Source organism: Colossoma macropomum, unplaced genomic scaffold (assembly GCF_904425465.1).
Source record: "Colossoma macropomum unplaced genomic scaffold, Colossoma_macropomum, whole genome shotgun sequence".
Classification (NCBI taxonomy): Eukaryota; Metazoa; Chordata; class Actinopteri; order Characiformes; family Serrasalmidae; genus Colossoma; species Colossoma macropomum.
In genome coordinates, this window is record NW_023495663.1 from 170729 (window position 1) to 197118 (window position 26390).

General features: G+C 38.3%; 2 protein-coding genes and 1 pseudogene across 2 annotated transcripts in view; all 3 read left to right on the forward strand.

The window, feature by feature from the left end:
• The window catches only part of LOC118802719 (class I histocompatibility antigen, F10 alpha chain-like), a 142805-nt gene that overhangs the window by 102661 nt on the left and 13754 nt on the right, over positions 1 to 26390 (forward strand). The gene's annotated exons all lie outside the window — the stretch shown is intronic.
• On the forward strand, positions 2963 to 6689 carry LOC118802724 (annotated as a pseudogene).
• LOC118802723 (class I histocompatibility antigen, F10 alpha chain-like) lies at positions 12678 to 26194 on the forward strand. Its single transcript, XM_036563186.1, has 6 exons — positions 12678 to 12876; positions 15524 to 15796; positions 16217 to 16504; positions 19941 to 20225; positions 21943 to 22069; positions 23460 to 26194. Exons 1-5 carry the CDS (start codon positions 12813 to 12815, stop codon positions 22065 to 22067), a joined length of 1035 nt encoding a protein of 344 aa, XP_036419079.1. The 5' UTR covers positions 12678 to 12812; the 3' UTR covers positions 22068 to 22069; positions 23460 to 26194.

Below are 26390 nucleotides of genomic sequence, written 5' to 3' on the forward strand. Positions count from 1 at the left end.
GTGTGACTCTTAACTCAGAGCTCAGAAATGTGTTAAAAGCTTTAGTTTCGATTCACAGTTGATTCACCGATTGTTTTTCTTTTTTTTGTTTTTTTTTGACGCTAAAAGCTTCATTTTATATTATTAACGAACCATAAGCGCAAGTTAAACCACACAAACCGTGACATTTCTTCTATTTAATGCGTTAAAGTTAACCTTGCATTCTTGCAAGTAGGGGGTGGTGGTCGCGAAGATGACTCGTAAGGTTTGATGTGTTGCCCCCTTTTGCCGCTATTTTCTTTCGGCCTGTTCTGCAGACAGGGTGGTCATCTTCACTTTCCTTCTGCATCCTTATAAAACCCAAAACATGACCAAACGTCAGACTTGGTCTTCTTAGAAGGCTGAAATATCTCCGAATCTCCGAGTTTTTCACACCGCGGTAATCGGCCGCAGTTTTAACGATACTTTAAAGTTCAAACGGTACTACTAACCGTCATTAATTTTACCGCGGTTTACCGTGAAACCGGTAACCGTTTCATCTCTACAGGATTATAACCCTGACTTTTTACAGCACAGACTCTTTTCCGTTCATTTATTAAGTCAGTACTTTTACAGCACTGTTATGTTAAAGCTGCACTATGTAAGATTTGGGTATGTGGAGACCTCTCTGCTGGAAATGCAATTTTGTAACATGGGTCTGCGCGGGGCTGTTTTTTTTAATCCCGTTCACAACACGGAAAATTAGACCTGCGTCACAAGATGTTGAGGTGGGTTCTGCAGAAATCCACAGGATTGCAGTCTTCTATTTCAGTTATAATCGGTAATGCTACCGATTATAGTTTCAACAAAAAACATTACATAGTGCAGCTTCAACAGAAATCCCCCATAATAAAAACGACATTCCAGTACTCATCTGTTAATGATAAACATAGAGTTCAAAAATTCAGAACCATCAAAGAACAGTTGAATATTTAGTTCTTCCAGTGTAGTACAGTGGATCTTATTTTAAGCAACAACTCAACAAATTTAAAAGCATTCTGATTTATGAATAGAAAAGGATTAATTAATTGTTGTAATTAAGGATTATTAAGTTTAATAAGTAACAGAATGCATTTATAAGGCAGATGGTAATGTCTATTTTCTTTTTTTTTTAAGCACAAGTTCACCAAAGATTTATAGATTTAATTTATAAACAGAAAATTATTCTCTCCATTCAAGTTTTTTATGAATCCCTTACAAGCACTCAGTAAAACATCAATTTTCATAAGCTCAGATGTTTAAAGGTGGTTATGCAGAGTCCAGCTTTTTAAACTATTAAACTACTTGTAACACCAGCTTCGTTTCAAAATCACTGCATTTAAAGCGTTAAGACAAATCATGATCATATATTGTGTTTAAACTCAAGGCTGTACAGGGCTTATGAATGTAACAGTACTCAGGAATGTTAAATGGTCTGTGTTCAGTATGGACTCTACAGAGAGGCTGTGTCTGTATAGTAAGTCTTGTGTTTAACACAGTATAGTGCTGGAAGCTGTCAGCTAGAACTGGTAAATGCACAGGAAGACTGTTATACTGAGTGATGTTAGCCGTCCACTTAATGAAGTATTTGAGTCTCTAATCTTGACGACCTTTTAGAGCAGCAGCGGAAAAAATAATCTCAGTAAAAGATCCAAACTGAACAAGCTGAATGAAACTAGACGGAGCTTTCTGGGGACCTTTTATACAATTTACTGTTTACATGTATTAACCGTATTAAACATTTCAAAAGTGCCTTAATGTTTCATGATTCAGGGGTTGTATTACAGAAACTTCTTAACTCTGAAATCTGATCTGTTTAGTCCCCATGACATCTCTCTCAAGTCTCTCATGCTGTCGTGCAGTTAAATTTACAGTATTGCAATAAAGCTGTTAAAACTGCTGTTGTAAACTTTTTTTGTTTTTATTATCATTTGTATTGTGTTTGTATACATCTGTGTATAGTATGTTTACTGTACAACAGACATGATGATGCAGCTGCACTTTTTAGTTTAGCTGTGGTTGAGAATTCAGTCTGCCAGTAGATGTCACTGTGTCTCAGGTTTAACTGAGGTTTATCTTAAGCCTGATGAAGACGTATGTATGTTCCCCCCGTGTCTGTGTGGGTTTCCTCCCACAGTCCAAAGACATGCAGTCAGGCTCAAGTGCCCCAGGTGTGTGTGTGTGTGTGTGTGTGTCTGTAGAGAGGTACCACTCTAATGTTTTCCAGGTTTCTCAAAGACTAGATGGCGCTCCCAAACGAGTCCAAATGGGGGGGTTAATATGGAGCATTTGAGCAAAATCATAGTTTATAAATGCTGAAACATTTTAATGTAAAAGAGTTCATTAATTTCCTGAACACAGAACAGCATAAAACATACAGGTGAGGTTTCTCTGTTCTTTAGTGAAACTCATCCTCTACTGTCTAAAACTAAAGGACAGTTCTGGTTCAGTGATTAGAAACTATTATAACTGTTCATTTTAGCCGTTTAGCTCAGTTCATCCTCGTTCATTGAGGAGTCGCTCGCGGGCGCCCTCTGCTGTTCTGTCGTCCTGTTTTTGACATAAGGGGGAAACAGGAAGAGGCCAGACTCCTCATTAACCTGCTCTGGTTAAACCCATTAAGTTAGTGGTTTAGCTAAACCTGTGTTAAACTGAGACTAAACTGCTGCTAAACTAATATCAGAGCCTGATAGTTCAGCTCGGGCTCAGCCTTAAACCACAGTACTTATATAGTTACGCCGTTTCCCTCTTACCCACCCGTATTCAGGCACAGCCGTCCTGCGCTCGGTCTGATTGGCGGACTGCTGGAGAGTGAAGGGGCTCTTAGCTAATCATGGCGCAGGAGGCGGGAGTTCTCCCGAAAACGGGCGGAACGAAAAACAGAGTAACGGTAAACTAGCGGACCAGACTGACACCGTAGGAGAGAGGAGAGTCAGGAGAACCGACCTCTCTCAGCAGAAGATCATCCAGAGTGATTTTACTGATCTAGGTGGTAAAGGTGGTGATGGGGGCTCCGGCAGTCTGTGTGGTCTTTCTCAGTGGAGTGGTCGTCTCTGTTCTCGGAGGTGAGTCAGTTCAGACCTACTGTTTCTGCTCTGCACAAAACCTGATTAACTGCTAGTTTAGTTTCCTTCAGTGTCTGGACTGGATCTGACGCCCCTGTAGGATAAACTCTGTTTAACAATTTAAAACAATTTAAGGATTAAAATGTCATGTAAAAGTTTAATACTTTATGATAAAAAATAATGTATTATGTAAATGACAATGTTTAATTATTAATTCCAAATTATTATTTTTAGTGCACAGTTTCTGTTTATTTGCTGAGTTTAAGATATTGGAAAAAAATGCTATGTAAAATGTGCCATAACTTTTGCACAGGCCACAGTTTGTGTTGTTTTTTATCCCACTTTGTTAAACTCAGTTAATAAACAGTAACTGTGTGTTAGATGTACAGCAGTGTGTCTCTGTAGAGGACGTGTTTCACTTATTTACACTCAGAAAATCAACAACAACATGGAATTTGACTGAGGCGCACAAACTTTCTCACATGACTGTAGTTTACTGGATAAAATTGATGACATTCTTTAAATGTGGTCACTACAAATAATTAGACCCTATTAAATGTTGATTAAATGATGAGCTCGGCTGTGACGCTGCTTTGATGTTCATGAAGAGCTTTTAGATATTTAGGACTCCAGGAAGACGCAGATACAGTCAGCAGACACGGCACAGAGCAGGAATAACAGTCCCCCTTATTCTTATTGATTAATAAATTATATTTGTCCTGCACCCATATGAAATGTATTTCCCTGTCCTTTCATGTGACGCCTGACAAATATCAATAAAAGAACAAGAATACAGTATTTTCAGTTAAACTGAAGTACATTAAAGCAAAATTCTGCTTTCAAACCAGCATCAATTTGAATCTTCAGCCCCCGGATGTTTAATGTGGTTAAAGGAAAGGTGATGTAACACAGTGGTAAACCTGCTCCTGTCCCAACTTCTTTGGAACATGTTGAAGGCTTCATATTTGGAATGAACGGATTTTTACAGAAACAATGAAGTTCATGAGATAAAACATCAAATGTTGTGTTTTTCTACTATTTTCAATTTAACAGGTCAAACGTAGTTTACATCATTTAATTTGTTTTTTCAGCATTTTACATGCTGTCTAAACTTTTTTGGAATTGGGTTTGTACATTAAAGGAGAAGTCAGTATTATCAGGAGAAGTATTGACAGTCGGTGTGGAGTCTAATCATAAACCCCGTCCTGATCGTACTTCCCCTGGTTTTCAGTCATGATTCCCGCAATGTTATTGGATGAATCATACATATCAGAGCCGTCAGTCAGTAACGCTGGGAGGAACCTTAAAAGGCCTAGGCAGATGTATGTGAGCCTGACTATCTGTGAACTTAAAGCAGCATCATGTGAGAACTGGTCTTTTCAGTCTTCCATAAATAACACTGGCAGGGATGCCACTTACACTCTGATTTGGATTTTCATTGTTTTCCCATTAGTCGTTAGACTGTCTTACATCCCCTTTTCTCTTTTGGCTCTCACCTGTGAGTAATAGCCAGTCTAAGATTTACTCTTGTCCGATCTCTTACTCAGTCACTCTCTCTTTTTCTCTTCCTCGCTTCCTCTGACAGTGTCTTTTTCATTTTTTAGCAGCCATTGCTATGATGCCCATGTTGGAAATACAGAGCTAGCTTCTTGTAGCTAGCTGGAGCCGTAGTTGTTGTGTGATGGGTGTCGTAAAGCCTTATGCAGTTCTCGTGAGATGTCTCATGTTGCTCCTCTAAAGTTGCATAGCGCTACAGCAGGCGATCTGACCCAGAGTGGCAACGACAGAGACACCATTCTCCTTATGATAAGTCAATGTACGGTCCAAATTATTTTGAAGCTCTTGTTTTAAGGTAAAACTGTTACATAATGTTGCTTTAAGACTGATTTTATTTTACAGGTGTGTTGTCGACAAAAATGTTGGGAGATATTATGTTTCATTTATCAACATGTTTTCTAACACCTTTTTTTTCCATTTCCCCTCCAGATCAACACTCTCTGTACTACATTTACACCGCGCTCTCCAAAGATGTCGCTCTACCAGGGATGTATGAGTTCACAGCACTGGGTCTGCTCGATGACCGGGAGATCGACTACTACAACAGTAAGGACCAGGTTAAGATTCCTAAGCAGGACTGGATGAAGGAGAAGATGAAGGCAGATTACTGGGACAAAGGCACCCAGTCTCGCAAGAGCAAAGAGCAGTGGTTCAAGGTCAACGTGGACATCCTGATGCAGTGAATGAGACACAATCAGACCGGTCAGTGATCTGTCACTCATTCTTCTTTAAAACATCACAAGTTTCCATCCACTGTGTGATTCCTCTGGTTTTGAGCAGCTAATGTCTTTATCTTCACTGTCTTGTTACATTAACTCAATTCCAGACCTTCACGTTCTTCAGTGGAGACATGGCTGTGAGATTGATGAGTCAAATGGACAGGTAACATTCCTAAAAGGCATTGATGAGTACAGCTACGATGGAAAGGAGTTCCTCTCTTTTGATAATGAAAACATGCGGTGGATCGCTCCAGTTCCAGAAGCTCTGCCAACCAAAAGGAAATGGGATGAGGTGCCCATCCTGAACCAGTACACCAAGGGTTACCTGGAGAAAGAATGTGTGGACTGGCTCACCAAATTCATGGAGTACGGAAAAGAATCACTGAGAAATCATTGTGAGTTCCAAAAGTCCTTGTATATTTTCTTTAAAATCTGAACTTCAGTGTTGGTGAACTGGTGGTTTATTTCCTGAGAGCATGCTGAGAGTCAGCTGTCCTCAGCCCTGTTGTGAGAGGTAGTGTTGCGGGCTCAAGGAACAAGGCCTTACGATTTTCGAATACTGACACTTTAATTAGGAGACAAGAGGAGATCTGCAAAACATAGAGAAATGCTTTTCAATAGGGACAGCAGCTTGCTCTGCACCTCGCATTACCCTCTGCACGGAGATTCTGAAGCAATTTACTCATGCGATACTCCGTGAACAACGGAAGAGTGCAGAGCGCGCCGCCGCCACCAACTGCCCATTTCCGGAATTGCAGGCAAATATACAGTCATGTTCCCCCGCAAAAGCACAGATGGGTGATAACTATTCTAAACATGCCCTCGTCAGATTGTTTACCGATTTCTCTTTTAACCCCTTTTTTTTCAAGTCAACAATCACATTGACTGACTGTGCTTCAGTAGCTTTAAATAAAGTAACGTTTGGCCACAGAGCCACAGAGGAAGTAAGTGACACTCCTTACATTTACAGGTTGTTTGCTACAGCGTGCTGGTTAACTCTGTAGCAGATGGTAACAGGCTACTGAAGGAAAAATTTTAAACTTTTTGAAAAATGAAAAAAGAATTTTTTGCCATCATTTCAGCCAAACCAGATGTTCATGCATTTGCAAAGAAATCTACAACTAACTCAGGCAGACTGACCCTGACCTGCCTGGCCACGGGCTTCTACCCCAAAGACATGGTGGTGAGTGTGAGGAGGTTGCACACTTCACTGCCTGAGCATATGTTGGCATCTTCAGGAGTCAGACCCAATGATGATGGAACCTACCAGCTGAGGAAGAGTGTAGAGATCCAGGAGGACGAAATAGCAGGATATGACTGTTATGTGACTCACAGCTCCTTCGCACAGTAGTTACAATATGGGGTAATTATATCTGTGTACCTAATGTATTTCTGGTCTACTGAAGTTTAGAATTAGTTTCTCAATGTAAATCTAAACCCAGTTTAACAGAATGGCAGATGTGCAGAGACTAGACCCAAAACTACATGATGAGAGGGCAGCTTTAAAGTATTTCCCCACTTCAGTCAATATTAATATTGCTGTAAATGTTTTTCTGTCCCAAATAGAGCCAGGAGAGCAGGGTTTGCAGGAACAATGTCTTTAATTGAAGAGTGTTCTGTTAATTGGTAAATTGTTAAGGTTTATGTCAGGAACTGGGGTGGTCTTTGGAGTCCCATAAATATTATATATATATAAACAGTGATTTAACTATATATATAGTTAAGTCATAGTTTTCTAAGTCATTTTTGTCCATTCCTCATGAAATCTATACACAATGTAAAGGGCAGCAGGCATTTTCACATTATGCCAAAAACTGAAAAGCATGAAAAATGGAGATACAAGGTTCTCTTCTGACAGTAGTGATATATATAAACAGTGCAAAACTCAGCAATTTGCTCACCTCCCGTGTAGTGAAGGAAATTTAGTCTAACGTAATTTAGTCCAGTTTGTTAAAGGAGGGTCAGAATATAAAGAGTTAATGAGTTAATGAGGGGACAAGAGAGTGGAATGACACACTGACCTCTTTTGGTTAACCATTAGCTTTTAGCCTAGCCTGGAGACATTTGGGCTCTCCGCCTACAGCGCCCCTCACTCGAACAGCTGCCCTGGACGATGTCGGGCTGGTCTTCTATACATGACAAGAGCCTGACAGCTTCTCAGCTAATACTGCTAACATGAGTGACTGTAACAGTATCTCCAGCAGCATCTGACGCTTTATGAAAGCACCAGTGCAAACACGTGAGACAAATGACTAAAGAAATTTCGCTCTATTTTTGCCAAAGAACCCAACTTATTTTTTACATGCGCTTGGGTTTATCTTGTTAATCAGTATTGACATCTGTCTGTATATTGTGTTTGTATTATTTTGATTTACTCAAATTGTAAAAAGGTTGTTACTGTTTTTTATTAAAAGTGAAAGGACATCCCAGAATAATATGCCACATCTACAAAAATAGGTGCTTAAATGGGAATTTTTCACAATTCCTCCATAATTCAGTGTTTGTGATGTAACCAGAGTAATTCAGAGAATTTTGGTGTGAAATGGTTAACTACAGAGACTCAGATGTCTTTACAGATTTCTTTACTATTTTGCCCCACAACGCCCTGGATGTATGTCTTTGAACTGTATAGGTTTAAAAATATTTTAGGCCAAATTCTTTTCAAAACTATCATAAAATATGCATAAGGCTTTGTTTACTGTTGGACGTGTTGTTGTTGTATGTATTTTATTCCCAGTCAGAGTTCAGTTGAAAAATAGCTATGATTTGTGGTCTAAAATAATAAAATGGTTTTTGAAAAACTCTAGAAAATTGATTTCTGGAAGATCCTACAGAGCTCTGTATTGCAGGGCTTTGCAGGCAGATGGTCTGTATTTCAGAAGGACAAATTATTGTAAGTAGTTTACATTTTAAACCCGTGCAGTACAAATACAAATATACCGTTTAAATGCAAAACCATAAAAGGCTTACTGAAAGGGGCGAGGAGGATTAGACAGAAATGTGTACATTTAGCACTTACTGCAATAAACAGCCTTTTTTAATAGCTCACAATGTGTTACATCATGGAAGAGTTACAGAAAACTATGATGAAACATACAAACTGAAACATGTTTTCTCTGAAAATATAAAAATATACTGTTGAATTACTCAAAATCACCACATTGTGCCTGAATAAATTCTTCAAATCACCTGATAAATCTGATAAAAAATCTTCAGATGTTTAACTGACCTGCTCTTCAGACTGAAATCCATAGCTTTGTATAAACATTGTAACATTATTAAATTGCCTATTAATCTATTACAGAGAAGCCTATATAGTAAAGTGTAGCTTCTAATGAAAAACACAAGCTCAAAGGTTTGACTGGTAGTTTCATCACATTTCTTTCTGGCTATGCATACAGGCTGAATATAGCCTGTGGCACTGAAAGAGCATAAGACTTATAGGAGAATATGGATATTTCAAATTAATGTACAGAGTTCTTTGCACAGCAGTCCAGACCTGCTGCTCACAGTGAGTGGAAGCACAAGGTGGGTGTTTCTAATAAAGTGGACGGCAATAGTACATAACAATGATTTAACCTCTGTTTCACAGGGAACTCCAGGAATTGAATTCCAACTCCAGATTATCCAGGATTATAACCCTGACTTTCTCACAGCACAGACTCTTTTCCATTCATTTATTAGGTCAGTACTTTTACATCACTGTTACGTTAAAGCTGCACTATGTAAGATTTGGGGATGTGGAGACCTCTCTGGTGGAAATGTGTAACCCCTTTCCTGAGCAGGTGAATCTGATGATTGCATTGATTTTGAGATAATTTGAGACCTAACAGTGAGCAGGGCTTTCTTTTTGAGCCTGTGCATATGATGTTAATTATGACATATGATCATATGTATGAATATGTAAAGACTTACGACGTGGTGTGAAGAACTCCCAACCTGATGCCTCTGACTTTTAAATGATTACTTCAGATTATTTCACTCAGTGGCGCACGCTTAACATATTTTAGCCTAATTTTATTCTCCTCAGTCAGTAATGATACTGCTTTCAGTTTTAATAAAAAATCTTACATAGTGCAGCTTTAACAGAAATCATCCATAATAAAAACTACATTCCAGTACTCATCTGTTAATAATACATACAGTTTAGAAGCTCAGAAGCATCAAAGAACAAGTGAATATTTAGTCCTTCCAGTGTAGTACAGTGGATCTTATTTTAGACAAAAGCTCAACAAAGATGGAAACATTTTCATTTCTAAATAGAAAAGGATTAATCATCCTTGATTGCATCCTTTTAAAGCAATATCTGGGTAAGGCGTATTAATTTTAATAAGTTTATGAGAATGCATTTATAGGCAGATGGTTGTTTCTTTCTTTTTTTAGCAAAGGCTCACTAGATTTATTGATTGGTTTATAAATATCTTTTTCTTTTTCTTAAGCTCATAAAAACACGCTTAAAGGCAGTTATGCAGACTTACTGTAATGTAACTGTACTCAGGAATGTTAAATGGTCTGTGTTCAGTATGGACTGTTTACAGTGAGACTGTGTCTGTAGAGAACACATTAGTGTTTAACACCACTGTACAGTGCAGGAAGCTGTTAGCTAGAACTGTTAAATCAGCAGATTAATATGGTAAACAGTGAATACAGTCTGCACAGGAAGACTGTCTCTATACTGAGTGATGTTAGTATTTGAGTCTCTCTCATCTGGACGACCTTTTAGAGCAGCAGTGGAAAAAATAATCTCAGTAAAAGATTTAAGCTGAACCAGACTAGATGGCTTTATTGGGGGACCTTTAATACAGTTTACTCTGTGTTTATACGTATTGACATATACCATATGGCAGCTTTATATCTCATCTATGATCTCAGTAATTATCAGACCCACTGTGGTGACTGGATCACCTGTCAGGTACTGAGGGTTTTTACTGAACTGGGAAAAGACTCTGTTTTTATCTCAGAGCATCAGGGAGCTGGACTTCACTACCGGAGTCTCTAAAACTCGCTCGCTGCTGTCCCTCAATCATTTTAGTCTTTAGTCTCCAACTCCTTCAGACTGTAACTGTTTTAGCTGAGTTTAACTTTTCCTCCCTCCTTTTTATTTGAATTTTATTATTCTTCATTTAATCTCACTGTTTTATTGCAACTGTTTTTTGCTGTTTGTTATTATTTCGTTTACTGTTCTATCCTAGTAAATAACTTTATTTCTAAGATTTTTAGTTTTCTTGTTACTTTATCTTAATTGGTTCTTTTATTTACTTGTAAAGTGTTTTCTTTATGTATTGTGTTGCTATTTATGCTTGCTTGTTATCTGATACTTGTAATTCTATAGAAATCTTCTTGCTGATTTTGATTTGTTTTGGTTGATAAACTTCATCTTAACTTTTTTTCAATCCCTGTTTAAATTGCTCGGCTACATTGTAAATGAGGGACAATGCAGTTCTGAGTCGAAATAAAGGTTTGATTGATTGATTGGTTGATTATTTAGCACTGAATGCTTTTTAATGTTTTAATGATCACATTTTTGATTGCTTGTAAACTGTGGATGTTAGAACATTTTCCAGTTTTGGTTGCACTGTTCTGTTTTGTTGTATTCTGTTCTATTTTATTATATTTTATTGTATTCGATTCTATTCTGATCTGTTTTTATTATATTCTGTCCCATTTTGTTCTGTTCTCTTCCATTCTGTGCTGTTTTATTTTATCTATTTTATTCTGTCCTATCCTATTCTGTTTTTAAACACTGTGTCCACTCACTGTCCACTCTATTAGACACTCCTACCTTGTCAGTCCACCTTGTAGATGTAAAGTCAGAGACGATAGCTCATCTGCTGCTGCACAGTTTGTGTTGGTCATCCTCTAGTCCTTCATCAGTGGTCACAGGATGCTGCCCACAGGGCGCTGTTGGCTGGATGTTTTTGGTTGGTGGACTATTCTCAGTCCAGCAGTGACACTGAGGTGTTTAAAACCTCCAGCAGCACTGCTGTGTCTGATCCACTCGTACCAGCACAACACACTCAGGTAGCTGCATCCAACACTGCATTACTCCCACACTAAATGCTATGTCACAAACAGTGTACTCCCTTTAGAAATAAGTTTGCTATCGCTTTGCTGCTGTAGCACTGTGAATTTCCCCAGTGTGGGACTAAGGGAATATCTTATATTATCTTAACTGTATTTTTGCAATCTTGCATTTATTGATGTATAAGATTTTTCACAAATTCGTATTAAAGAAGCAAATATGGTATTAATTTAGGAAACAACTGTCATGCTTGTTACTAAGTAACTGATGATATGTGCACAGCTGAAACATAACACGTAATCAAAATTGTTAAAATGTAGGTTACAACTGCAGTTAACATATATAACCCCAGAAAAGCCTAATAAATACAGTATGTAATAAATACAGGATGTCAGCTATAGACGTATATATATATAACTCAAATAAAAAGCTATGGGAAGACGTGAGAGAGAGTGTCCGGGACACATTATCCATACAAATACCTCTAGACCCAAAGCTTTTCATACTAGCCTTATATACAGCTGGTCATAACATTAGATGGAGAGAACAGATTTTTAGAAATAAGTGTTTTATTTGCTAAAAGAGTTGTTGCTCTGTCATGGAAAAGGACTGACAGGCTGAGTGTGGGTAAATGGATTTATAAATTATCTATGATTCTGCCTTACGAAAAATGACCAGTTCTATCAGGGGTGATCAATCACTCTCTCAGCATGTGGGGTCCTTTCAAATGTTTTCTGAGAGGACAGATTTAGTCCATATGATGGAAGTGTCTGGGAATATGCAAATAACTCTGCAGCGTCCAAATTTGTCATTTGTACCGTACTAATGAGATTTTTTGGAGGGGGGGTTAGTTATTTTACTGGGATTTTGTTCATGTGCCGTGTAATTCTGTGCGTTTGGATATAAATATGCTTGGTATGTATGTGTATATGTATATGCTAAGTTGTTAAAATCAATAAAGACACTGTTGGGAAATAAAAACTGAGACTAAACTGCTGCTAAGCTAATATCAGAGCCATAGCCCCGATAGTTCTCGGCGAAGTGCAGCTCGGGCTCGGCCTTAAACCACAGTACTTTTTTATTATTTACTGATATTTTACTATTTTCCCTCTTTCTTGCCCGTATTCAGGCACGGCCTCCCTGCGCTCGGTCTGATTGGCGGACTGCTAGAGAGTGAAGGGACTCTTAGCCAATTACGGCGCAGGAGGCGGGAGTTCTCCCGAATACGGGCGGAAAAAACAAAGTAATCCACCCAGCAACGAGTGACGTAAGGGATGTCCTGATTTTCTATTGGCTGGGCCACAGCAGCGAGAACATTATGAGGAGCTGGAAGTTTTGATTTTCCTAACGGAGCAGAGTGACGCCTAAGAGAGAGGAGAGTCAGGAGAACCGACTCTTCTCAGCAGAAGATCATCCAGAGTGATTTTACTGATCTAGGTGGTAAAGGTGGTGATGGGGGCGGCTACGGCAGTCTGCGTGGTCTTCCTCAGTGGAGTGGTCGTCTCTGCTCTCGGAGGTGAGTCAGTTCTGTTTGGACGGACTATTTTGCTGCGCCATCATCGCCGAAACCGAAAGTGAATCTATCTATCTGTTTGTCTGTTTGTCTGTCTGTCTGTCTATTTAGCTGTTTATCACAGTCACGATGCCTAATTAACTACTTTAGTTGACTCCCCTTCATTATCTGGACTGGAGTTAAAGCATCTGCTAGATAAACTGTGTTAAACCTAACTGGGTCCCTCACAGACCTGGACATATGAGAAAGAAGACATTTGAGAGAGAGAGAGAGAGATAGAGCGAGAGAGAGAGAGTGAGAGAGATAGAGAGAGAGAGAAAGAGAGTGATAGAGAGAGAGATAGAGAGAAAGAGAGAGAGAGTGAGAGTGATTGAGAGAGTGATAAAGAGATATAGAGAGAGAGTGATAGAGAGAGAGATAAAGAGAGAGAGAGAGCTTTATGGTCCCTCACAGCAGTTTATCCCCTGTCCTGTAATGACGTCATTTCTCAGTGATGCTGCTGCATTAATTCTGATATGTAAAGAACAGAATCTAACAAAGCTGGAAATGTTTTGTGTTTTACTGTTGGGTTCTTTAAAATGCGAGTTTACGTTAAACACGTGATTTTACGTTTTACGAGTTAAACTCGTGAGTCCCTTACAGAAAATCACTATCGCTGATGAATAATCACGCTTCACTCGTTTTTTCTACACCATTGTCTACAGGTGGGCTGTTTTTTGTTTTTCTAATTACACGTTTTATCTTTTATTTCATCATGATTCATTAACTGTTCAGTTTTCACGTGTGTGATTTCCTGGATTTCTACGTTATCACATGTAATCAATAGGGATGCGCTGATGATGAACTGTTGTGGCCGATTCAGATTTCTTTTCAGCCAGATTGGCTCATGGCTGATATTTATTAGTTGATGTTTATTAGTTGAAAATTTCAGCTTGATCCATTAAAGAGCAGACGATGTTTAATAACATTGTCTGCTCTTTAATGGATCAAGCTGAAATTTTAAATTAAAAAATCAAAGGTTTATTTAAATAGCAATAATCAAATAAAGGGCTCCAATGAAAGAGGCAACTGGCTATTAACCACAATGAGTCGTGTATAAATACGGTATGACATTTCAGTACAGGTGTAGCTGCAGCATTCAACTACAGCTTACCTGACTCAGGTAATTTACAATATAAAACTACAAAGATCAGCCAGAATTAAAATAAAATTTGCAGTTTACATGTTAAGAACAAAATCTTATTTCAATCTTGGCCAACTCTTGATTTCTGTGCATCTCTTGTAATCACATAACACACAAAAACAGTACCACAGGTGCACTTAATGTGAAGTATTATGAATATGATATGATAATGTTAAGTGTTAAGATATGAATATGATCACATGACATCATATTAAAATGTCACGTGATCATATTCATATCATGTCACGTGATTACTTTCACATTATGCCACGTGATCACATTCACATCACATGTAATTACATTCACACTGCCATGTGATTCCTTGCACATTATTTTACATATTCACAATATGTCACATGATCACAATCACTCGTCAGGTGATTACATGCACATTAGGTCACGATTACTTTCACTTTACATTATGAGCTTATTTATAGTATGTCACAAGTACCCACGTTTACTTTCTTGCAATAAAGATGTTAAAATGTTAAAATTGTTAGATGATCAAATTTATGTGCTTATCATCTTATATTTTTGTAGTCATATATATTTGTGTGCTCTTGATTTACAGTATGCATGTATGCTTTATCTATATCGATTTAATCCATTATTAAAATCTTTACTCTTTTTTATGAAGTGTGCTGTTAGTGCTAGTAGAAATGAGACTCTGTAAAATGCATCCTTTTTCATTTTTTCATTTTCAAGTCTTTTTATTCAAATTTTAGACTATGCCCAAAAAATGTTAAAACTCAAGAATTCATTCATTATGTTGGTATTCAGTTCTGTATTTAGTATTCAGAAGTTTTATCCTTTCTTAATTCACAAAAATTGTAGCCTATACTACAATAAATTTCATCAGCAAAAGCCTTTAGATATGTTAAGAATAACATTGCCAGGCAATCACGTCACCTGGCCTCCGAGCGCAGTCAACTGCACCACTTTTCACACGACCACTGAAGCTAAGAGAGCAGAATATCTGATAAATCACAGGCAGGAGACGTTCAATTTATTGGACAATAACAAAAATGCTCAGTGCAAAATTCGTGATAAGAGGTTGTTTGCAAAACGAGTTTGATGAATCATCTGAAATAAGTAGACAGATGTGATATATTAGCATGACATGAGTAAAGAGCAAGCAACTGTGCACAGACTCTCAATTATGAAATGTAACTATTGCTTTTAAGGGAAGTTTTGAAGACGAGTGTTCAGGTTACTCGTTCACAAATACCAAGAAATATTCAAAGCCTGTAACATGCTGTATATGCCAGCCCTATTCATTGTATATCATTATATCATTATTTTACTCAGACTTTATACCTTCTTTTCCTTTTCCCTTTGAGATGAACACTGTCTGCACTACATTTACACTGCCTGCAACATAAAAGGCTGGGAGATTTGTGTTTTAGAGTATAACCGTTTCATTTATCAGTTAGTTTTCTTACACCTTTTTTTCCACGTCCCCTCCAGATAAACACTCTCTGTACTACATTTACACCGCCCTCAGCAAAGATCTCGATCTGCCAGGGATCTATGAGTTCACAGGACTGGGTCTGCTCGATGACCGGGAGATCGACTACTACAACAGTAAGGACCAGGTTAAGGTTCCTAAGCAGGACTGGATGAAGGAGAAGCTGCAGCCAGATTACTGGGATAAAGGCACCCAGTCTCGCAAGAGCAAAGAGCAGTGGTTCAAGGTCAACGTGGACATCCTGATGCAGCGAATGAGACACAATCAGACCGGTTAGTGATCTGTCACTCATTCTTCTTTAAAAAATATATAGTAGCATCAGCGTAGATGAAGACACAGGTAAGACCAGGATTCTGCTGCGAGTAGTGCTCTTTTATTGAGAGACCATCAGAAAGGCACCTACAAAGGGGGAGGTCACCACAAGCCATAGGCTTCCATCTCACAATGACCCCCCCCTTACACACAAACACCCACACCCCCACATATACTTAACTTAAACTGACAACATTAACAACGAGAGGTCCCATTGTACTTCTTTGTAAATGAGCTTTTGCGTCCAGAGTCTCTACAGCCGTGCCAGCCAGTAGCGTGACACTACAGTATTACAAGTTTCCATCCACTGCATGATTTCCCTGGTTTTGTGCCAGCTGGTGTTTTTCCTTCACTGTCTTATTAAATTACCTTCATTTCAGACCTTCACGTTCTTCAGTGGAGACATGGCTGTGAGATTGATGAGTCAAATGGACAACCAACATTTCTGAAAGGCGTCAGTGAGTACGGGTATGACGGCTCAGATTTCCTCTCCTTTGATACTGAAACCATGCAGTGGATCGCTTCAGTTCCAGAAGCTTTGCCAACCAAAAAGAAATGGGATGATGTGCCCATCCTGAACCAGTACACCAAGGGTTACCTGGAGAAAGAATGTGTGGACTGGCTCACCAAATTCTTGGAGTATGAAAAAGAGTCACTGAAAAAACCTTGTAAGTTCCCTTATTCACTGTGTGAGTCCTTTTTAAAATCCCTTTACGTTTGAACTAGTAACCTCAGGAAAATGGTGGTTTAATTTGCTTTGTTTGACTGGGTTATTTACTTTTATTAAAAGCTGATTTTATTGAAATGACTTCTGTGGTTTAGGGAGATCTCAGAGTGTCACTAGTCTCTGTTAAGTAGTCTCGATCAGCTGTCCAGCCTTCAAAACAAACGTTCAAAAAAAACAGCCAACACTTTTAAAAAAATTCCCAGAGATAGTGATAATAAAATGGCATATGGGGTGATATTTAAACCTTTTTGGGACATTTCAGTGGTGAATACCTTACATGCATTAATTTAACACTTAATGTCTGTAAAGCATAGTCATAAAATCATAAATGTGCCTGCAGTTCACACACCATAAAAATAGCAATGCTTAATCCAGAAACTTTTTTAATCCAGAAACACTTTTAATTCACTTTATTAGATACTATTACAATTAAAGATTGTAACAAACATTCAGGAAACATTCTTTATTTTGCATGTTGGAGTTTTATAGTTTCTCTGTAATATGGTATATAGATTGATTCACAGTCTACAGTCCAGTGTTTGTTGTGTTCAGTGATTAGCCAATGATGTTTCATAGTACCGCATTTAACTCTTTCAGACTCAAATTACGTTCCAGGGCACAATAATATGACACAGTAGTTGGGCTGCATCCTTCAGAGACTGCATTTGAAGGCTGACTGCGTCACAGCGGTGCGACTAGACTGTCCCATTTTGAAGGCTCCTTCATACGCGGCCGAGAAATGTGTCCATACAAACAGACTTGACTGTAGCGGGTCCAGCTCTCTTTACGATGATTTGTATTCGACTTGTTTAAAACTCAGTGCTTATGTCAGTGTTATGAAATGTTTACCTTTTAATATCGGGTGGTCTCAGGAGAAACTCAGTTCCAAGTCCATAACCTGGCTTTACTAAACTCAGTACAGAACAGCGCACAGAAAAGTTATATATACCATCCTCAGGCTACACGCTTAAAATGATGGTTCTTCAAGGGATCTTCAGTAAAGAAAAATGTTCTGTAGAGCACCAAAAAGGGTTCTTCCATTATTGCAAGCTTGACATCACGGCAATAACAGAAAACATTTTGATGCTATATAGAACCCTTTTACAAGTGTTCTGTATAGAATCATATACAACACATTCTCCATCAATCTGAAGAACCCTTTCACAGTGCAGAGAACCATTTCATTATGCAAAACGTTCTCTGAGTGTTCATGGTTCTACATAGAACAATTTTTACTAAAGAACCATTGAAGAACCATCATTATAAGAGTGTAGCTTAGCTCTCACTGCTCTCCTAAAAATACAGAGCACCCAGAACTAGGGCTGAATGAAAGCTACAGAACTGAATAACTAAACTCAGACGTGACCTGACACCACAATATAAACAGTTTTATATGGACCATCATGGCTGAAAGTATTTTCTGATGTAAAAATGAGCGATGTCTGATTTTTTCCAGCTTAAGTGTGATCTTACAACCAACAAAATTAAAAACTTGTTTGGGTGAGAAGTAGGGTGGCACCATGAACACAAAAAACATGATCTCATGAGTTCTTTGTTGACTGAGGCTGAACGATTAATTTAATGAAATGATATGAAAATGGTTGGTTGTTTCTGATGAATGCATGAGAATATAAGCAAATATCAGTATTGCTGACATTCATTGGTTCAAGAACCACGCAGCTCAGACGCCCATCTATAATCATTAATTGATTTTACTTCATTTTTATCTGAAAAAAGCAAATCTGCACAGATCACCTTTAGGTTCGGTCGATATAAAAGAGCTAAAGCTCTGGCAGAATAAGTCATTTCATTATTCACACAAATGCATATCCAATTGACTTTTAGACATTTTAACCTAAAATCGTAAGGGGAAAGAATTACATTAGGCTGTGGATCAAACTTGGATCTAGCCCATTGAACTACTTTACATTTTAGATTATTTTAAAAATTAAATAGACAATCATGATATGTGCATATATTTAACGCACAAACGATTTAAAAATTATCAGCAACATAATTCTGTTTTACAACCAGCCAGTAGGAACACAGAATCTGCAGCACAGAAATCCCAACAAACTTCTCAACACCCCTCTCACTTGGAGTTACAGCCCACCCATTTGGAGTTTGACCCTCCCCCTCCCAGCCTACAGGAATACGCTTCTCAGCAGAGGAGCGAACAGTGGTTGAAGAGTACACTTTTAAATGTAAATACTGGGTTTAAACTGAGTTGAATAGCTGACGGTACAAATGTTAAAAAAAGAGAAATGTGGTCTGAAGCAAAACTTATGCTAACGTTTTGTCTTAGGGAGCAAGGAGCCAACAGAGAGGAGCGTCTCCAGCTCTAATAAATGAATAAATAAAAAAACTAAGATGAAAGTTTCTGGCTTCATCTTTAAAAAAGTTTTAAGGAACTTTTAAGGAGCAGCGAATCGTGACGCAGCGGTAACGATGGGAACAGCGATGCTGTGATGCAAACAGGAAATCCACTGAACACAGAACGGCATAAAACATTTTAACACTGCTGTTACATTTCGGAGCACTTTTGAACTTTAGTTATAGAAGTTTAAAACGATGCCTCGTGTACGTCCATGAGCTGCTCTGCTCGCCAACAAATCAGCACTCAGTAGCAGTAATGCTAACCAATCAGCACTCAGTAGCAGTAATGCTAACTGATCAGTGCTCAGTAGCAGTAATGCTAACCAATCAGCACTCAGTAGCAGTAACGTTAGCATCCTGCTGTCCGAAGCCCATTTACTGTAGTAAAAAGGAAACTTTTCTTTGCTTTTTTAGTGAAATACATCCTTTTACTTTCTAAAATGAAAGAAAAGTTCTGGGCGAGTGATTAGAAACTATTTAAACTTTTTGTTTTTAAGACACGCCTTCATAGATTGTGTCCTTTGAAGGATGCAGCTTCTGAGTTGGGACACAGCTTATATTTCTTTTCTAAAGACAAACATTAATGTTGAAGAATTAAATGTTAATGATGGCTCATAATTACTCTTTAGTAGCTGTTTCTGAGCCCATGCATGCTGGTCGTGAAAAGCAGGACCAGTCCAGTATGAGTTTAATTCATTCAGTTATAAGCTTCAACATGGCGCAGCATCTTCCACTGTTAAAAATAGCCAAATAGCCAAATATTCCTATTTAGGTCACTGTTACTGTCCCTCACATGCATCCTGCTGTTTGAAGCACTTGTGTGAGTGGTAGCTTGAACAGAGATGGTGAGTGGTGTGAATAAATGTCACAGAGGGAGCTCCTGTCAGCTCTCACACTTAGTCACTTAGCTACGGCTGGAGAGAATTGATTATGAATTGCTTTGGGGAAAATCTGGTAAAAACTAACTGAAAAAAATGTGTTTTTATTCGTTTTCTCTTTAGCTCCACCAGTTGTTCATGTGCTTGTGAAGAAATCTGCAACTGACCTGAGGAAGCTGACCCTGACCTGCCTGGCCACGGGCTTCTACCCCAAAGACATGGTGGTGAGTCTGAGGAAGTCCAGAACTTCACTGCCTGAACACCTACTCACATCTTCAGGAGTCAGACCCAATGAAGACGGAACCTACCAGCTGAGGAAGAGTATGGAGATCCAGGAGGATGAAACAGCAGATTATGACTGTTATGTGACTCACAGAACCTTTGAAGAGCCAATAACTAAGAAATTGGGTAATTCTTCTTCATCATATTCTTTTTCTTATTCTATGCTCAAAATTTAAACAGTTTCTCGTCTTACAGTTTTTGACCTAGAACCACTAAACTTAGCACCAACATAGAACTTACACCTGAGCGCTTGCGCTTTTAAAACCGATCCAACTTACGCTTTTCGTACAGTGTTCGTCCAAAAACATTTTTTTTCAATAGACAAGAGCGAAGGAAACAGAAACGTTTTCACACTATATATACCCTTTATGAGTCTAATGCCTCTAACCTAATTCCATCACCGTCAGTTTACACTGCATAGCCAAAAGTGTTTGGACACTTGTAACCCACTAGTTACGTTAACCTGGAAATAAAAATAGGTTAATGTTCCTTTCAGACTACGACGTAATGTGAGAAACAATTAGATACTCTGCGTCAGCATACCCCGTCACGTAGGCGTTACAGTGCAAAGCCGGTGGAGCGAAACTGCTATATGGGAGAGAGAGAGAGAAAAGGAGATTAAAACAGATTTATTAGTGAATAAACTTTGGTAATAACATGATACTTTGACTTAAAACATCAGTCTTCTTTGGCGAGTTTAAAATGTTTCGAATAATAAAACCGAACTTCAAACAAAACATAGTGATATAAAAGTATGTATTTATGAGCTAAAAGGTTAAATTGTATGTAATGAACCAGCCTTTTTGAATGTGTGTAAAAACTATGGAAAACTATGCCTTAAAGCAGGAGTTTACTCAGTTGGCTGACTGCACAAGATGGTGCTGAACACTTTTGCTGTAAGCAGTGTGTGCATAACAACATCCGCCGGCGTATCAGCTGGTGTTAAACCTTGACTGGTTTAACACTGGTTTATGTGAGATTTTAGCAGGATCTGCCAAAGATCACAATCAGTGCTATCACCTCATTCAGATCCTCATCAGCACGGATAAGTGAAAGGAAGAATCATGTGTCATTCAGACGTGCAGTATTTTACAGACCTACCCCTGCGGTGTGCTACTAGAATCATGTACAAAGAACACTCTTGTGACATGGGAGTGTATTCTGTATATAATTCTATGACAAACTGCTTGAGAGAAGTGGTAAAATCTGCCTCTCATTTGCGTTTGCGTGCTGCTACTGTGTAAAAGTGAAGCAGCATTATTTTCTTAAAAATTTCTTAAGAAAGTCTTTATTGTTTTCTTTCTTTTCTCATGAACAATGTGAGATACATTTTGAATTTGAATTTACGGTTATTCCTGTCACTTTAATCTGCTCAGAGGAGAGCAAAATGGAAGAAAAACATCAAACTAAACGTTCAAAAAATTTTGGCAAACAAGAAATATATTTGTTGGCGGAAGAAATAGCCAACAGGAAAAAAATCATTCTTGGAAAATACAATAACCATGGGGAGACAGCGGAAAGCAAGAGATGAGGACGGACAAGAGTAGCATAGGCAGTGTTCACTGTAATGCAGTCTACAAGAGATTCTGAAGCTGTAAAAAAGAAATGGGCCGATTTAAAATCTATTGTTGAAAAAAGGGAGCAGAGAGAGCGAGAGACTTAAAGAAGACAGGAGGAGCATTTCAGGCATTCATTTTGACGCTTTAGAGGAGAAAATCCTTCTCCTGATAGGAGAGAGTGCGGTCGGAAGCTGGTAGGCTAGGTTAAGTTAGCTAGCTGGCTAACACAGTTGTATTTTGGCCTAATACACACATAGCTAATTTTTATTTTTTTATCATCATAGATACGGTCACACTGGAGCTTCCGATACATCCTCCCGAAGATGCTGAGCTGCCTGACCGTGACCCTCCTCTGCCCAAGACAGAAGAGATGGTGGACATCCAGCGCCAACCGAAGGAAGAAGTGTAAAGGTATTCAATAAATAACATTTCAGAAGACACCTCACCTTCAATAATAGAAGTCACCTCACCTTCAAATCATCTGAAAAATATTGTCAGATATTACTATATATAACTGACTTGCTCTTCAGACTGAAATCCACTTGCTTTGTGTAAACATTGTAACATTTCAAGACTTGCACTATTTAATTGCCTATTAATCTGTTCTAGGAAAGGCTATACAGCTTAAGGTGCAGCTTCTTATGAAAACAAACACAAGCTCAAACTTTTGACTAGTAGTTTATAACATTTCTTTCTGGTTATGCATATTAGTTGAATGTAGCCTCTGGCACTGAAAGAGCAGTCAGGATCCTGTGAATCTCACTTACAGCAGATTACAGTTACATGCACATCCAGCTGCTTCAGATTAACAACATATTTGGCTAATTACCAAAATAAAATTATTGATTATTTAGAGTATCAGTTTATGTATACTTAATATGTCTTTTTGTAAAACATCAGTACTGTTTATATTCTCTCGCTGTGCACTTTATCTGAAACTCCTTTCTTGTAGTTCCTCCTTGCTGATGTACAGTTAGAGACTGTAGCCCATATTGTTATGTGGTAATGTGCTGTTTATGTTTTTCAATGTCTAGTCTTTATAAATGGTCAGTTTCTGACCTCAAAGCCACTCTTGTCTGCATATTTTAAGGCGGAGGGCACTCGTACCAGCTCCACACGCGCTATTGCGTCGGAGTCACCGCTGTGTCCGATACACTCGTACCAGCTCCACACGCACTATTGCGTCGGAGTCACCGCTGTGTCCGATACACTCGTACCAGCTCCACACTCACTATTGCGTCGGAGTCACCGCTGTGTCCGATACACTCGTACCAGCTCCACACGCACTATTGCGTCGGAGTCACCGCTGTGTCCGATACACTCGTACCAGCTCCACACGCACTATTGCGTCGGAGTCACCGCTGTGTCCGATACACTCGTACCAGCTCCACACGCACTATTGCGTCCGAGTCACCGCTGTGTCCGATACACTCGTACCAGCTCCACACGCACTATTGCGTCGGACTCACCGCTGTGTCCGATACACTCGTACCAGCTCCACACACACTACCATGTCAGAGTTACCTGATATACTTGTACTTGTGAGAATTAACCACCACCCAAATAAGATCTGGAAAACATCAGTCCTGTGGTCAGAAACTATACAGTGACAAATGGGGTAGAGGGGACTGATAAACTGGGCAGAAAAACATGGATGTAGTCTACAACTGAACACCTACACAGTGGATATATATGAGAGGTGTTTCTAATAAAGTGGCCAGTGAGTGGAAGTACAAGGTAGGTATTTCTAATAAAATAAGTAGCGAGTATAAATAACAATGATTTAATCTCTGTTTCACAGGGAGCCCTAGGAACTGAACTTCAGATCATCCAGGATTATACCCCCAATTTTCTTACAGCACGGACTCTTTTCCATTTGTTGATCAAATCATTACTTTTACATCTTTGTTATGAGAAAGCCGCACTATGTAAGATTTGGGGATTTGGAGGATTCCTCTGGTGGAAATCTGTAATTGCACACAGCATGTAATTTTATAATGTGGGTTGCTCTTGGGACGCCTTCCCTGAGCGGATGAATCTAATGGTTGCAAGAGAATTCAAAGAGAACTCAGTCAAAACTTGGTGAAGAACGTGTCTTTTGAGGATATGAGTGGATAATCTACAACCTTGTTTCCTAAAAAAGTAGAAACACTGTGCAAAATGTGAAAAAAACAGAGTGCAATGATGTGCAAATCATTTAATTCTAAAACCAATATCTGATAGCCATGATCCTCGGGCCCTCAAGTGTCACTGTGATAAAAAACAGACTGTAGTGGAAATCACTGCATCGTCTAAGAACATAAATTGTTACTGTGTACACAAATGCAGGTTAAAACTCTATCATGCAAAAAAGAACCATATATAAACAAAATCCAGAAACGGCACCGCCTTGCCTCAGATGGACTGAGGCAAAGTGGAAAAGTGTCCTTTTTTTGTAAATTTTTTAATTCTTTTTGGAAATCATGGATGTTGCGCCCTTTGGGCTAAAGAGGAGAAGGTTAGTGCACATGGTATGGGTGACTGGCTTATCTGTGAAGGCACCATTAATGTTGAATGATATGTACATGTTTTGGTAACATATGCTGCCATCCAGACAATGTCTTTTTCAGGGAAGGCCTTGATTATTTCAGCAAGACATTCTGCATGTGCTACAGCAGCACTGCTTCGTATTAAGAGTGCTAAACTGACCTGCCTGCAGTCCAGACCTGTCACCACTGATAACATTTGGAGCATTATGAAATGAAAAATACGACGAAGTTATTGAGCAGCTAAAATCCTATATCAAGCAAGAATAGGAAAACATTTCACTTTCAAAACTACAGCAGTGTCTCCTCAGTTCTCAAACACTTCTTGTTAGAAAAAGAGGTGATACAACAGTGGTAAACAGGCCCCTGTCTCAACTTTTCTTAAATGTGTTGCTGCCGTTGAATTCAAAATGGGCATATATTTTTCAAAAAACAATAAAATTTCTCAGTTTCAACACTTGACATGTTGTCGTACTATTTTTAATCAAATATAGGGGATAATTGATTTACACATCCCTGCATTCTTTTGGTATTTACATTTTGCACAACATCCCAACTTTCTTGGAAACGTAGTTATACTATTGTCATCATATCTTCATAAGCATAACTAATGTTGATTTTGAGATAATTTGAGACCTAATCATCAAGCTGGGCCTTTTTTTGAGCCTGTGTGTATGATGTGAAAATGTAACGATGTACGACGTGGTGTAAAGAACTCCCAACCTGATGCCTCTGACTTTTAAATGATTATTTCAGACTCAGGACGACTCACAGCGGCGCATGCTCGGCCTATTTTAGCCTAGTTTTATTCTCCTCAGTCAGTAATGATACTGCTTTCAGTTTTAACAAAAAAATCTTACATAGTGCAGCTTTAACAGAAATTCTCCATAATAAAAACTACATTCCAGTACTCATCTGTTAATGATAGCATTTGGAAACTCAGAAGCATCAAAGAACAGTTGAATAATTAGGTCTTCCAGTGTAGTACAGTGGATCTTATTTTAATCGAAAACTCAACAAATTTCAAAGCATTTTGATTCTTACAGAGAAAAGGATTAATTGTACTTCATTTGAAACTTTTTAGAGCAATATCTGGGTGACGTGTATCAATTTTAATGATTTTATTAGAATGCATATGTAAGGCTGATGGTTATGTGTGCTTTCTTTCTGTTATTTTTTTTTTAGCAAAAGTTTACCAAAGATTTATTCATTTTGATTTATAAACAAAAAAATGATTACTTTTTCTTTCTTTCAGTCTTTTTTATGAATCCTCTATGAGCAAACCTGGGTAAAATGTGCTAATTTTCATATTCATAGGTGGTTATGCAGACTTCCTTTCTGATATATTTGTGTTTTTTATTGATTTATATCTAGCATCTGTTTTAAACATGAACTGATTTTTTCAGAGCACTGCTTTAGTGTTAAACTACTTGTTATGTAATGACACAAATATACCAGCTTCAATAAAAAAAGATGCATTTAAGCGTAAGACAAATTATGATCATATATTGTGTTTAAACTTGAGATTGTAAAGGGCTTATAAATGTAACTGTACTCAGCTAGAATTGCTAAATCAGCAGATTACAATGGTGAACAGTGAATGCGATCTGCACAGGAAGACTGTCTCTATACTGAGTGATGTTAGCCGTCCACTTCATAAAAAAGTATTTGAGTTTCTCTCATCTGGCTGACCTTTTACAGCAGCAGCGGCAAAAAAATAATCCCAGTAAAAGATCCCAGCTGAACAAGCTGAATGAAACTAGATGGGTTTATTGAGTGGGCTTTGATACAATTTACTCTGTATTATGTTTAACTCTGGGTGCTTTAATGTTTTTATGATTCACTTTCTTGATTTCTTCAGACCTTTAGATATTAGAACATTTTCCAGTCTTTGCTGGATTGTTCTATTCTTTTCCAGTTTAAGATCTGAAAGACAGCTGGATCATGGAAGTCTTTTATACTCAGTTTTGATTTAAATTTACTTTATTGCAATAAAACTCTTAAAACTGTTGTTCTAAAGTTTTTTTGTTGTTTTTATAATCATTTATATTCTGTGTTCGTATACATCTGTGTTCTTTAAATACAGTATATTGTACAGTCTGTACAACAGACATGATGATGCAGCTTCACTTTTTTTAAGACTAGATGTGGTTGAGAATTTAACCCGAGTTTAAATCTGAAAGAGTTATGTGGATTAAAAATTACAC

Coding starts and splice junctions, on each gene's coding strand:
- LOC118802723 (XM_036563186.1), top strand. CDS start 12,813: ATGGGGGCGGCTACGGCAGTCTGCGTGGTCTTCCTCAGTGGAGTGGTC. Junction 12,877..15,523: donor GGTCGTCTCTGCTCTCGGAG/GTGAGTCAGTTC, acceptor CGTCCCCTCCAG/ATAAACACTCTCTGTACTAC. Junction 16,505..19,940: donor AGAGTCACTGAAAAAACCTT/GTAAGTTCCCTT, acceptor TTTTCTCTTTAG/CTCCACCAGTTGTTCATGTG.